At 40.5% G+C, this 15,714-nt stretch overlaps 1 protein-coding gene across 1 annotated transcript in view; it reads right to left on the reverse strand.

Moving 5' to 3' along the window:
• Nucleotides 1-15,714, reverse strand: part of PEX5 (peroxin 5) — a 64,230-nt gene that overhangs the window by 14,281 nt on the left and 34,235 nt on the right. The window contains exons 7-10 of the mRNA XM_010264765.3: nt 15,268-15,438; nt 13,792-13,985; nt 6,415-6,661; nt 5,861-5,945 (exon numbers count right to left, since the gene is read on the reverse strand). Coding sequence (XP_010263067.1) covers nt 5,861-5,945; nt 6,415-6,661; nt 13,792-13,985; nt 15,268-15,438 — 697 coding nt within the window. The remainder of the gene's footprint in view (nt 1-5,860; nt 5,946-6,414; nt 6,662-13,791; nt 13,986-15,267; nt 15,439-15,714) is intronic.

Genomic DNA, 15,714 nt, shown 5'->3' on the forward strand with positions numbered 1-15,714 from the left:
CCACGCCAGCCTTTAAAGAATGTAACTAACAACCAACCACTAGAACAAACTAACTAACAAACTGGACAAGTGGAGAGGTGGGTATAACAGAATTGTAACAGCATTATATAAACAAGGAAAGGAAGCTAGGAGGGGATTATCGATTTGGGAATACAATCTCTCTTTCTCTCTCTATCTCTCTCTCTCTCATTCAGGAGGCAGGCTCCCTCAAAAGAGTCCCTAAGTTAGGTAGTTCCTAACAAGGGATTAAGAGGAATACCCGAATCTGTGTTAGCTGAATCTGGAGTCTCCAAGGAACCAACATGAAGTGATGTGATTTCTGCTGCAGTGGAACCAACCTCCCTATGAAGTCTCTATTGTGAGTAACACTGAGAAGCAGGACGCAAGGGAGGTGATTGTAGTTTTGGTTGTCTTGATGCAATAGGGGAAGCCACTCGCGTATCACAGCAAGGCCTTATTAGCCCAAGCCCAACTTAAATCCACTTAACGAGGAGTTAATGGTTGTAGTTTTGGTTGTTCACAAATGGAGAAGTTACCTGCTAGGAAGGCCCGTTATAATTTGGACCAACCATTGCAATTTGAAACATTTAATGGAACAACAAGTGCAAAGATCGGAACAACAAAAATAGTTGTACAAATTGATGAGGTTTGATTACAAAATAGAGTGCATGCCCAGTGCCTCTAGCCAAGTTGCAGTTGCCTTATCATGGGTCCATAAGTTTAACTAGTTAGCAGTTTCCAGTCCTACATACCCATTGATGAAAGGAGCTTAGATAAGAAGCCCATCTGGACCCAGTGATTGCTCAGAAGAGAGATAAGTGGTATGCTGATCCTTTGTCCATGCCTGGATACAAGGTGATTGGGGCTGATTTGTTCTATAGATGAAGGTTAGTAGTACCCTCCGCTTCCACCCATATTGAGGCACTCTTACAACATTTCCATGATTCACCAGGGGGAGGACATTCCGGGGTTATGAGAACCTACAAGAGGCTCCACCAGCATTTCTATTGGGCTGGAATGTGACACAGTTCTGGAGGTGTTCAGTCTGTCGACGCTACAAATATGACACTCAAACACTAGTTGGGCTTTTACAACCATTGCCCATTCCAACCCAAGTGTAGGATGACATTAATTTAGACTTTGTTATTGGGCTGCTAGTCTCAGCAGGAAAGTCTGTCATCTTAGTGGTTATGGACAAACCCTCTAAATACAGCCACTTCATTGCATTACCCCACCCATATACAATGGCTGAGGTGGCTTGGGTTTTTGTCCAAGCAGTGGCTTGACTCCATGGGACCCCACAGTCCATACTTTCAGATCGGGATGCAACTTTCATGAGTAAATTCTGGGCCGAATTCTTCAGGGTCCAAGGCACATCTCTTAAACATTCAACCAATTACCACCCTTTCCAATGGGTCAAATGGTTACCTTTGATCAAGTATTGATATAATACCCACATTTCACATCTCTATGGGAATGAGCCCCTTCAAGGAGTTATATGGAAGGGATACTCCCTCATTGCTGCCATATGAGAGGGGATCCATCCTTAATGAGGTTGAAGAACAGCTAATAAACCAGGAAGAGATCATTCATCCCTCAAGGCCCATTTGCACCAGACTCAGCAATTGATGAAGGCAAGATATGATGAGAAGCACCAGCTGGTCGAGTTCAAGGTTGGAGAATCTGTTTACCTCAAGCTTCAGCCTTACAGGCAGACACTTGTGGCCCGGAGAGACTAAAAAATGGTGGCCCCTCAATTCTAATGGTCCTTATACAATCCTCAAGCACATTGGCGCGATTGCATACAGATTGGACCTACCAATCACTATCCGGTTGCACCCTGTGTTTCACATTAGTTTGCTAAAGCAGAATCTGAACCCAGCTATTCCTATCAGTCCACTCTTGCCTGAGTTCAACGACGAAGGAGAGCTCTGGGCTGAACCTAAAGAGGTAATTGGCTGGCGATGGGTCAAGGTCGGTAAACACTTCACTAAGCAAATTAAGGTAACCTGGACTCATCTACGCAGAGAAGAAGCCACCTGGGAGGATTACTCCACTCTGAAGCAATAATTTCCTAATCTCAACCTTGAGAACAAGGTTGGTTCCAAGGAGGGGGAGCTAATAGGATCCCAAGCCCACCAGCCCAGGCCCACCCATCAAGTTCTTATACATCAGAAAGACATGTCACCTACACCAGCCTTGAGCTCATGCTCTCTATGTGAATAAGAGGTAAAAGAAGTAATTTTTTTTGTAATAAATAAAAATAAAACTTTTATTAAAAAAGAGCGGGAGAGAGACAGAGCAAAGAGAATACACAAGCAGGTGACAAGATATCACCCCCCAAATAACAGCCAAGGCCCACTGAAACACAACCCCTCAACCCTAGAATTTAATTACAGAATAGAAGGACCCAAACCCTTTAAATAGACCAGAAAAGCAAAGCAAGACCCTGAACCTAGATAAGACCCAAAACCTTTAATAGGCCCTGCCCCAAAATAGCCCTTAAACTAATATAGTCCTCAGGAACCTTCCACAGATCTTTCTTCACTCACCGAATACCTTTCCTCCATTTCCTTGAACAGCCTCTTTGTCATCCCCCCCCCAACACCACCAGACCTAAAGCCTTGTTCACTTGAACTGCATTTTCCATTACCTTGTCCATATCTGTACCTTTCTAACTCTGTCCATCTTCCTCTAAGACCTCCTCCTTTTTCCCAGTTAACTTCTCTTCGTCTATGTTTTTGTTTTTTTTTTGATGAATTCTCTTCGTCTATGTTATTTTCCCCCAAACCAACTTCCTTTCACCTTTCTTTGTATGGGTCTTTCTAAATTGTCTATATGGGGTCGTCACACAACCACGTTTTCAACCTCAGTCTTTGCCTTGTCATGGGTGCTACTTCTGGCACTATTCTTTTGTTTAGTCTTCACAATCTTTCTCTTATATGTTCTCTTGAATTTACTACAAGGGCCATCCCCAAAAATTCCTTCCTTCAGCCAATGGAACACTTTCTTAACCCAACCTCAAAACTCAAGGATCTGAAGTTTCTTTCTAACAAGCTTTTCTCTTTTTCTTCCTAAATCCACTCCTAATTTTCCAATAATAACATGTGTGATAGTGGGGTGATCTGGTGAAAATCCTTGTCCTAGTGAACACTTTCCCTCTTTTGCCATCTTTAGTTCACTGGCAGCAGAAGTCACAAGTTCACAACTAAATCTTTCAAGATAGAATTCGTTTTTACCTTATTCATTAGAGTAAAGCTCTCCTGGTTTTCCTCCCTAAAGTTGTTTACAAGTTCCTGCCCTAATTGCTTCTCTTGCTCTGTCTTGTTGTTCTGTGTATCCAACTGCAGCTCTCCTATAGTATCTCTTGCTGAATCGCAACAGCTCACCTCAGTCAAAAAGCCAAGAGCTGGATTTTTGTTCAAGGGCTCCAAAGAATCTAAATCACAGTCCTCCTTAGCCTGCCCCTGGTTCTCCATTGGGAGAGAATCCTCCTCGGCAATACCCAAGCTACTCAAATCACCACACCTAGTGAAAGCCACCTTCATTCCTTTAAGCTTTGAAGAGAGGGACTTTTTGAAATCTACAGACCTCCTTTTCAGCGTCAAAGACAACCTTTTTTCTCTTTCCACTCAAGGTTCTGCTTAAGAGTCTTCTCCACTGCGGGCTTGCTCTCGCAGAAAGAATAAAAGAAGATGAAGGGAGACCCGAATAAAGGTCCATCAACCTGCACACACACCTCCCTCTCACGTGTTTACTGTTTATTTAAAGTACCAAGTGGCTCGGTCACCTTTTTGGCCTTATCAAGCCTACCAACAAGTGGCCCACCTCTTGATTCATTCAGTCCATCTCATTATCTAGGACAAGCAAGACCAATTTCAATATTACCAACTCAGCAGCTCAATGCCCACTGACCCAATGGAGCTCACTCAAGTTAAGGCTTCCCTTACCGGTTCAATAGAACCTGGCTCAACAGTACTAGACGCCTAGACCGGGGGTGGCTCCAACTCTAAACTAGGCATTAAATGCTCCATCTCAACAGACAAACGTGACTTGGGTTGGGCTCTTCGCCTACCTTGTAGCTGAGAGTCTGTGAACAAACATGCAACCTCTGCAACCCTTTCTAAGGCTCTCCCTCCCTCTTTTTCACCGCCTGGTCCAATCTTCTCCTTTGAAGGAAACTTCTCAGAAATTCTAAAAAGGTCCAGTTCTGCTTTGCCACGTAGCCAGTCGTCTTCAATCTCTCAATCTTCCGTTCTTCTAGCCTTCTTCCAAAGGTTTGCTTCAATGGAAGTTGCAAGCCATACTAAATAAAAGTGATTATTAGTCTGGATTTCCACCAACCTATCTATGTCTTCTGGCTTCACACCATTGAAAAAGTATAGCTGCTAAATGTAGATCGAATGTAAAGACTCCCACTAGTTTCCCTCCACAAATTGAGGAGATGGATGAGAAAACATCTTGTTTCCAAAGATGGAAAGGAAGTCCGGCAATTCTAACAGTGACTTGCACCATCTTCAATACACAGAGGCTTTGCATTGGATAGGGGGGACCAACTCGAAATCAAAATACTACCATAAGACGACCGTAGATTTACAGATCCCATATCCAACTCTTCTTCAGCCAAACCAATGAGAGCTTTACGATTTTCAAAAGGTGTGAAGATCATTGTTCCCTTTAGTTTTAACCCTCTACTTACCAACTCTGCAATCTTCCTCTAGTCTGGAACCCCTTGCTCTACTTTGGCTACCAGCATCTTAGACAGGTCTTTTTTCCTTCTTGGACCCTCGAAGAAGGTAAGGTAATTTTTGAAAAAGGTAAGGTAAAATTGGCATATCGAATAATTTCTTGTCCATCAGTTGGTATGTTGAATAATTTACACATGGCAGTTGTACCCATCGTAGTGGCTGACATGGCAGAATTCAGCAGCCACATGTCATGTCAGATTAACCATGTGGGCATTTGCGTTGATCACATGCAATGTTTTGGAACCCGACCCAAAGGCTTTAGGCAATGGAGAATCCATAAGATAATGGGAACTCCACTAGAGCTGAGGTGACTAGAGGTTATAAGAGTATCAAGAAGTGACTAGAGGTGGTCAGTGGTTGTATGCTAGAGCCAGCAAAGGTCACTCGGGAACTTAAGCACATACCAAGTCTAAAGGAATAAAGATCATTGGCAGCCAGAATGATTTGCTTTTTTGTGCAGATGGATTCCTAGATCTCCAAACTCTTTAGCATATCATATAGCAAAGATATAGTTGGAAAGAGTTATGCCTTCTAGGCCAATCTTTTTGTGGTTATTGTTGTTCATCCAATTTGGGTTTTCTCCTCCTCTGGTGCACCGTTTACCTCCATTTAACAAAGAAGATTATATATTTTTTCCTTCAACTGTTCTTTTATTTCATGCCAACGGGAAAAGAACTAATCTTTCTGTTGTGCAGATGTCTTGTACTTTAAGGATATAATATAAACACTTAGTGAGAACAGGTTCCCCAAGGCCAAAACAAAGGTAAAATTTGACATACACCTTTCACACAGAGGTACTTTTGTGATCTTATTTAACACCTACATTGAAATTGAAGTGCATTTTGCAGGGGTTCATCTGTGGGCATAGACAACCCTTGTCAAACGACATTAAGTCTTCTTGTGTGTGCACAAGCATGTGTGTTTTCTTGCATTATGATTTACTCTGGTTTTGATTTTACACTTTCACGCTGCATATCCAATAAAAGCAAAAAGAAGTTGTCAAATGCAGAGGCCCATTATAACAAAAAGAAAAGCATGTTCCTGCTAAAAGATTATCTAGAGGCACTTGAAATTTTATACTTCCTGAATTAGTAGAGGGGTTAACCACATACCATTAGTGTGACTCACTCCAAGAGCAAGAAGCACTTCCAAGTTTGTTGGATCTACCTCCTGTGCACGCATCATCGATGCAATAGCCTGCAGCAAGAGGAATTTTACTCATCACAAAAGGGGAATGTATAAGTAACAGTTCAAACAATCATAATAATAAGATCTTGAAAAGATTGAGCTAGTACATCAAATAGTCATTCGCCAATGTTAAAACTATAAGAATGCTGACATTGAAAATAGGGGTGAAACTAGGTTACCGAATTTGACAATTTTCCACTGCATTTGGGCCAAGGACGCCAGGCCCTTACAAAATTTAACAAAGGTACAAATCAAGCCCACCCAAGTTGCATCCCAAATTGAAATAAAATCTTTATGCAATAGTGTAACCATACTAGAGAAAAAGGAGGGAGGGGAACAAAGTATCTTACAAGGCTGAGATAAAAGTAGGAGCAGAATAACATTATAGTAGGCTAAGTGAGGTTACAAATCCAAAAAGCTGTTACAGTGATACAGGTGCTGTTCTAAATATAGCTTAAGGTCTGGAAAATAGCATAACCTGTTGATCATCATCATTTTCTGCATGTGCTATTCCAAGTAACCTCCAACCTTCTGCATTATCAGGGTTCTTTAAAACTTCAGCCTCTAATGCAAGAACAGCTTCACTCAAGAGGCCCTTACGAAACAGCTCCTGCCCTTCTTTCAATGGATTGGGATGGCCAACGTAAGGGTTCATATCAGAAAATACATACACCCCCCTGGAATTATCTGACCGTTGTTTGGTAGCTATTTGTTCATTCAGGTACCTATTGTTCCAAGTCAAATTAGTAAAACACAGGCAAAAAATAAAGGTCAAAGACAAAACTAGAAATATCACCACACAACACTCAATTCCAGGGATAAAAAAACAATGTCAATACTACCATGTGAAACATAAAAGGCTATATTTTTGAAATCCATATTCCTAAACTTTCCTCTTTTACTCTCAGTTTTCAAGGCAGCTACCAAGTTAGTAAAGAGAATTAAAAAGGTCATCAGGGACTTCCAAAATTCCCTATTAATTTGTTTTTTGTTACTAGTATCACAAATTCATTAAACTGTTCAGCGACCTTTTTTCCCTTCTTATTGTGTGATTCAGGATTTGGCCTTGGGGAAGACGATTGGTAGAGGATGTATGATGGGTGGACTCTACATGCTGGAGAATAAAGGTTGGTCTTGCAACCACAGAATCTAAGAGTTAGTCAAGTAAGAGTCAGGTCTATTTATGGCACAATCATCTTGGCCATTTATCTTTTGAGTCCTTAAAAATTGTGTTTCTAGAGTTCTTTAAGTCAATGTCAGTGTCAGAGTTTATATGTCAAACTTGTCAATTAAGCATTGTAGAACTCATTTTTCTTCAAGGAATAATAAACCTGAATTTCCTTTCCATTCTGATGTTTGGGGCCCTATTACTTTACCATCTGAGAGTGGCTACAAGTATTTTATTACTTTTATTGATGATTATTCCAGATACACATGGGTGTATCCCATGCAACCTAGGGATGAAGTACCAAAAATTATCCAAGATTTCCAACGAATGATCTTCACCCAATTTCAAACTGAAACCCAAGTCTTCCAATCTGATAATGCCAAAGAGTACTTTTATAATGACCTCACGAAGTTCATTGCTTTGTGTGGATCACTCCACCATAGCTTATGTGCCCGAACACCCCAACAAAATGGTGTTGCTGAAAGAAAGAACCACCATCTTCTTGAAGTGGCTCGGGGGTTACTAATTCATATGAATGTCCCAAAAAGTTTTTGGCTTGAGGCTATCCTTTGTGTTGCTTATCTCATTAATCGCATGCCCTCTCGATGGTTAGAGTGCAAAGCCCCACATCAGCTCATATTTCCCAAGGCTCCCTTTTTTTCTATTCCTCCATGTGTATTTGGTTGTCACTGTTTTGATCAAAACCTGTCACCCACCCATGGAAAATTAAATCCGCGTGCTATTCCTTGTATCTTCTTGGGGTACCCCACAACTCAGAACAGGTACAGGTGCTTTGGTCCCGTCTCTCGAAAATACTATATTTATATGGATCTCTTTCTTTGAGAGTGAGCCTTTCTTTCCAGTTTCTCCTCAGGGGGAGTATAGGAATGAGGAAAAACAGGTTCAGCTCCCTCCTCTTCATGATCCTCCTCCCTCCCATGTTTCCTTTCATCGTCACAAAGGCCAACCGAGTTCAAGAGTTGTGGAGCATCTAGAAGTTGTACCACCAATGCCATCAAATTCTCCAGGGGGTGCATCCTACCCAACTAGGTACCTTGATTCCCATTGATGTTTTTGACCCTACTGCTATTGATACCTCCATTGCTAATGACCTTGACCTTCCTATTGCTCATCGGAAGGGTATTCGGTCTTGCACTACTAAACATCCCATTTCCCATTTTGTTTCCTATGAGAACATTTCACCTTCCTTTCTGGCCTTCCTTTCTTCCATTGACAAGGTTCCTATTCCTAAGAATGTGGCAAAAGTTATGTTGGTACATGAATGGACAGATGCAATGAAGGAAGAAATTAATGCATTGCATAAAAATGGCACATAGAAATTGGTGGATCTTCCTAAGGGGAAGGTACCATTTGGATGTAAATGGGTTTTTACAATAAAACATAGGGTTGATGGCATAATGGAGCGGTATAAAGCTCATTTAGTGGCAAAAGGGTTTACACAAGTGTATGGAGTGGATTATGTAGAAATTTTTGCATCGGTTGCTAAGATGAACTCCATTAGAGTCCTTTTCTCTTTAGTCACTATCCTTGATTGGGACCATCATCAACTAGATATCAAGAATGTATTTCTAAATGGTGATCTTGAAGAGGAAGTTTACATGGTACAACCCCCTGGTTTCCAGGCTCAAGGTCATGAACAAAAAGTGTGCAGGTTGAAGAAGTCACTATATGGCCTGAAACAATCACCAAGAGCCTGGTTCAGCAGGCTTCATGTTGTTCAACAAAGAGGCTACAAGTAGTGTCAATCTGATCACACATTGTTTGTGAAAAGAGGAGAAAGAAAAATTGCAGCCTTGATAGTGTATGCTGTCATGTTGATGATATAGTTATTAATAGTGATTGAAAAGATGAAATTCAAAAGTTGAAGGGATTTCTTGCTACTCATTTTAAGGTAAAAGATCTAGGTCCTTTTAAGGTACTTTCTTGGAATTGAAGTTGCCCGCTCACAAAAGGGTATCTTCATTTCCTAGAGAAAGTATGTCTTAGATTTGTTACAGGATACAGGAATATTGGAAGTGAAACCTGTTGATTCTCCTATTGATCCTAATCACAAATTAGGTGATTGTCAAGGTGAATTCATCAAGGATGTGAAGCAATTTCAGAGGCTTGTAGGAAGATTGCTATATCTATCTATGACTTGGCCAGACATTGCTTATGTAGTGGGTGTTCTTGGTCAATTCATGCATGCCCCTAAGACCACCCACCTTAAAGTAGGCTAAGTGGCTGAAAGAATTCTCAAATATCTCAAGAAATTCTAGGAGCAGGTTTATTGTTCCAAAAGCATGAGCATTTGAAGGCTGAAGGGTATATCGATATAGATTGGGCAAGATCACTAAGTGATAGGAAGTCTACCAACAGCTAATGTACCTTTGTGGGAGGGAACCTAGTCACGTGGAGAAGCAAAAAGCAGAATGTGGTGACTAGGTCTAGTACTGAAGCTGAATATAGGGAAATGTCTCATGGACTGGCTGAAATTATGTGGCTAAAAAATTTGTTGAGTGAGCCAGGATTTACAGTTGATGGACCTATGACTTTATACTGTTATAACAAAACAACCATAAACATTGTTGCTAACTCAGTGCTACATGATAAAACCAAGCACATTGAGATAGATAAACATTTTATCAGAGAAAAAGTTGTCAAAGGGGAAGTGTAGACCAAAATGCAGACATCTTCACAAAAGGGATACATCACTTGTGGCATAATGATTTATGTGACAAGTTGGGCATGATTGACATCTATGTCCCAACTTGAGGAGGAGTGTTAAAAGGTTGTTAGTATATTTAGTTTAGTACCGCAGGGGTACTAAATTTTCTCTTTTTTTATATGTTTATTTATGTTTTCCCTAATATAAATAGTTAAATACTAAAGCTGGCACCACCAGCTTTGATTTTTGTCTCTCAAATCTCTCCTCTCTTCTCTCTTCTCTTCTCCTCTTCTGGACAATAGGTTGCACCTTCGGACTATTCCTCTTGTACTTCTACACTTGGCTCCATAGTGAATCCAAGGTCCCACGTACAGACACCCTGATCTTGTGCCTAATCTGATCGTAAATCTTGCTCTTTTCAAGCCACAAGGGAAGCTTTCTCACCAACAGAATTAGAAACACCAAGCCTTAACTCCTTTCGACTTTGAAGAATCAGTGCTTGAGGGATCTCCAAAAAGAAGTTCTATACCCAAAGTTTTGTCCTCCAACAACTTACAGGCTTTTGTGGAATCGATACTTCCAATACTCAACAGCTGTTCCACTTCTACATCCTTCTCCTCATGTGGGTCCTCCCAATCACTATCAATGTTTGAAACTTCCCTTACCGTCCTGTAGAACTTTCGATTTGTTTGTCAGGGTCATGGCATTCTCCCCCACCACAGGCTTCCGAACCAATTTGAATCTGGCAGGATTACAACAAAGAGATTTGCAGCATTTCTTTGAATTAGCCTTCTTAGAACCCTATAACTTCAGTAAAAAGTCCACCCAAGGGTGAAGCTGATGAGAATGTTTCCAGTATCAGCCCCTTTCTTGGCATGGAATAGCCTTTACTTGGCAATTTGGAAAAACTAAGCACACAGTATATCTACCCCTGATTTGGTTTTTGATACTAACCATCTAACCATGCATGTGATCCTACTCTTGTCTTGCCTGCAGGTGAGACCAGTTCCCAGCAAATTGCCGCCAGTCCTAAATCGTTGGAGAACACGTGTTGGGAAAAATGGATAAGGTGGGGATGAACCAAAGAGTAAGAGGATTTGGAGACTAGTGTTAGATTCGTTAAGTGGCCTAATGGAGGCAAAGATGCAGAATAGATCAACTGAGGACTTGGAGGGAAACATCACAAACTAGGGCAGGGTAAGGACAGACAGAGAAAATCTTGATGAGGAGTGTAAAGGAAAAGAAACTCAGTAAGAGGAGTGGCAAAGAAAAGACTTTTAACAAAGGGGGTGCACAACAAAAAGAAACAAAAGTAAAGGGGAAGCAGGAAAGATTGGGAGGAAGAGGAGTGGAGTAGAAAGACTTAGGAGTGATATTGAGCATGATAAGGGTGGCAGTGTAAGAAAGGAAAAAAAGAGGCAAAAGTGAGTGAGGTGAAATAATTACTCTCAAAAAGGCTTTCACGTGAAGATACTTAGCTGGAATGTAGGAGGATTGGGGTGAGAAAGAAAAGGAAGGGTAATAAGGGTTGTGCTTAGAAAGGAAAATCCATGGTTATGATACAAGAAATGAAACTGTCCAAAGTGGATAGAAGATGGCTAAGAAGTATTTAGTAACAAGAGGAATAAGTTGGGCTTTTACACAATCTTGGGAGCATCAGGTGGTATCCTAACTTTGTAGAAAAATGAAGAAATGGAATACTTGGAGGAGCTGAATGGAAAATTTTTAGTGTCAACCAAACTGAAAAGGAGAGAGATGGGTTACAGTGGGAGGAACTAGCAGCCATTAGAGGTCTCAAGGAAGGTGTCTAGGTTATTTTTCTCTTTTTTTGGGGGGGGCGGGGGGGGGGGGGGTGCTTTGATGTAATTAGATTTTCCCATGAGTCAAATAGACCCAACCATACAATGATGGTATGACCATGAGTATGAGGAAGTTAAACCAGTTAATAGAGGCTTTTGAGTTGAGAGATTTGATCTTGTTGCAAGCCAGATTCACTTGACCAACTTTTCAGTTTGAACCCCTTTGTTCTAAGTTGGATAGATTCTTTGTTCTCCTCAAAGTGGGAGAATAGCTGGAGGGTAGTGGTAGCTAGAGCCTTACCCAGACACACTCTGGACCATTGCCCTATTAGCCTAGCCCAAGAAAGGACAGGAGGTGGACCCTCACCTTTTAGGTTTGAAAACATGTGGCTTCTCCACCCAAGGTTTGTGAGAAAAGTGCAAGACTGGTAGCTTGAGAGTAAAGTGGAGTACAGGTAGAAGGGGTACAGGTTGTAATGTTGTATTTACTGAGTGGGCTTAACTGTTGGGACTATCGAGATATGTGTCATTCCTCCTGCCATTACTCTGCTTCTTCCATTTTCCAGAAGTGGGAAACTCTATGCGAAGGCAAAACTATGCATTGAGTCTCCTTGGAGGGTAACAAACTCTTCAAAGTTTGTTGAAAACTCTTCTAACTAGTTATGCTCGCTTCCTCCAGAATACAAATGCTGTGCATTTTGCCTGTACCTTCCCACCAACTCAACTTGATAAATCTCCCCCAACTATTTCAGTGGATTTGGAGAAGAAACACCCTACCGTTTTCCACTTGTTTTCATGATTATGCCAATCCACCGTCTAACTCACCTCTTCTTAGATTCAACCTCAACCAAGCTCCTCTTCCTCACATTGTTATCACTAGGTCTTCGAAACGGTTTGAATGCTTGAAATCAAACCTGAAGGTTTTGGATCCTATTGCTATCAACTGACGTCCCATTTTTTCTTTGACTCATCCTAATTTTCCTCGACTCATCCCATAGCATTAAAATTATTCTTAGGACGCGTGAGCAATTATTGTGTTCACTCTGCAAATTTTTACCTTTTATTGCTGTGTGTAGACTAGTAATGATTTATTAATTTTAAAATAAACAAAAGATATTTTTTTTCAAATACTTGAAGCCTTAGTTCTTGCAGATCTTAAATAGCAAAATTTCCATTAAAGAAGAAACAACAATACAACTAATATTTGATTCCTAATCTGAAAAAGAATGAACTGAAACTAAGATCATAAAACCAATTATACAAGTCTGCAGCAGTACCCCAAACCACAGCATGGACTTGTTGCCCCAGAGGACCATTATGGAAGCAGACATAAATAAACAGGTTGAAAATTTTTCACATGCTTGAATTGTTTGTGCTTAAAGCACTTTTGTACAATTCAGATATGTTTGCTCTCACTTCCAAATTTTCACTTTGAATATGTTTTAAATGTTTATGTATAGGTAGGGGCTATTACTTGGTATGATGGTAAAATCCTGGGCTGTCAAGCATGAGAACATGGATTCGAGTCTAAGAGCAGCTACATCATGATAAAAAAATTCCAATAGTTAGGGCCATATCCAGTCCACCCCTCCCAAGACCCCAGATAGATGCAACAGTAGTATTTTATTTTGAGACAATAGGCTTTTTAAAAGACTTAACTTCCAAGTATTGTTGTTTTTTTAATATTTTCAGAATTTTGCAGTTTTGCACCTTTCTTGAAAAAGGTTTGTGCCTCACTTTGTATTTTGTGCCTAGGACACTAAAATGCCCTTGCACTTCTCTTGCACTATGCGCATTTAAAACATTGTTGTGCCCTCAATTACATTATACTCTATATTGAAGGCTAATTATGTACCATCTACGATCAATAACTATAACTAAGCACCCATCTGGCTAAAATAACACCCATGCAATCACCTGAAACACCAGGCAAACACCTAGTTCAGTTTAGTTTTGTAGCAAATACATGGAATGGTGCCTGTGCACCCTCCAAGAGAATGTTCCTTAACCCTACATCACAAATGACTTGATCTGGTTTTGACAATGTCAAGTCCAGAAAATAAAATCTGAGGTTCTGAACATTTGTCCCTTTGATTGCAGAAGGAAATTCTGAAACATCATCAGTTCACAGAAAGCAGAAAAATGCCTGAAATGTAAATGCATTTACTGATTCATTCTGCATATTCACAAAAGATAAGTGCAAGGTTTGATTAAACTTACTCATCATACACATTTGCCCAGTTATCAGCTGAACCATCCTCTAAAGCACCTTCACCAACTTGTCGCCCAAATTCATCTGCCCAGTCCTGAACATGCAACTTGGAGAATTCATCGATCCACTGATCATCAACAGATTCATGTTGAGCATGTTCGTTTGTGAACTCATTCACCCATCTATTAGTTCCATGAGAAAGCTGAAATACCACCGAAATTCAATGGATAATTTGAATAAAAAAGGGAGAGTTGGTAGCAAAAGTGGATCCACTTTTCAATCTTAATAGCATTTTCTCCAATTTTAGAAGAAGAAAACAGTTTGAATCCACACCATAACTACCAAAAGTTATATGAGAAAAAGACACTGCATTTGGACATAACATTTGATGGATGATTTGTCTATTCATGCCATTAACACAGAGAAAGAAAGCGTAGCAAGTAAATAAGTACACATTCTGTTGGCTTAGGATGTGGTAGAGCCTAGATCAGAATAGTCAATGGACTGGATATTGGTCCAACCCAACCCAGTCCAATATGAGTCCATTACAGATGGACCAGGTCCGTCCAATCCAACAAATACTTGGGACCATTCTGGACTGGTCAATTCAATTTATGGACCACCCAATTTGTTCAAATTGGTTTTAATTTAGATTGGATCCAACCCAAACCTGGTCCAGTGGCACCCGTACTCTTATCTTCTGTCAATGAACCGGATATTGGTTCAATCCAACCAAGTTCATTATAAATTCATTGCAGATGGACCAGGTCCAATCCAATCCAGTAAATACTTTGGACCATTAAGTCTGGACCTGGTCCAATTCAATATGTCTTATTGGTCCATCCAACCCATTCAAACTAATTTTGATTCAAATGGAGTCCAACCCAAACCCAGTCCATTGATACCCCTAGATCAGAAAGGCACTAGGCAATAAAAAAAGGAAATAGGTTTTAGGGCAGACACTAGCTGAGTGCCTGATGGGTAGGGAGAGCCTAGCAGCAAGAGAGTCAAGGGTAAGAGGAAACTTGAAAAAGGAATTTCATAAAGTACAAGGGAAGATGGTGAGGTGGTAGGGGATAAAGCAGTGATGTGATCTGTATGCTTAGGAGTGTCCTATTGGGTTTGTTTTGGGCTTCTTGCGGGGTGGATTTGTTCAGTAATTGTCTTCTTCCTTAGTTGAGTACCTGTGGATGGTGTTGTTGTGGTAGTCCTTGGGGCATTTTGTATTGTAGCTGGTACTCTGATATAGAGATTCTAGTTTAGTCAGTTGATGTGGTGCAGAGCGTGCAGGGTTAGTCCTATTTGAGTTCTCACATCATGTCCCTTGTCTATTCTTTTTATTTCCTTCCTTTTTTATTGAGGGGAGGGGGGACAGCCAGACTGGCCCATGTACTCCTTGTATAATCTTTTCTAAATAAATTTCATATTTATTACCAAAAGAACACTTGAATTAGAACTGACAACATAACTTAGTATTTACTTGCCTCATCACGTACAAATTGGTCAGCCCAAGAACTGGGAAGGCCATCATACTGACGTTCATATTCCTCAGCCCACTCACCCGAGGCAGATGGCCCAGCTGGCTTAACTTGATTATCATCAATGATAAGCTCACCACGGCTCATCTTTGATACAAATTGAAGGAATTTTGAATTCTGCATGACACAAAAGAGTGATATACATTTTGGTAAAAGCAACAAAAATGAAGAATAAATTTATCTAATGGAAGCATTTAGAGGCTCAAGGGCACCTGTAAAATGTGTCACCAGTGGGTGCCCTTTTTTGATAGGTAACACATAATTTTATTCAATAAAAAAAAAAGAAAAATCAAAACTATTCAATAAACCAGTGGGTGTTCTATTGAAAGAGACACTTTGATTGTGGTCGGTTCAATCACTAATTAGTTACATGCAGCATGGTTTTAAACATCA

Source organism: Nelumbo nucifera, chromosome 2 (genome assembly GCF_055504915.1).
Source record: "Nelumbo nucifera cultivar China Antique chromosome 2, China Antique-T2T, whole genome shotgun sequence".
Classification (NCBI taxonomy): domain Eukaryota; kingdom Viridiplantae; phylum Streptophyta; class Magnoliopsida; order Proteales; family Nelumbonaceae; genus Nelumbo; species Nelumbo nucifera.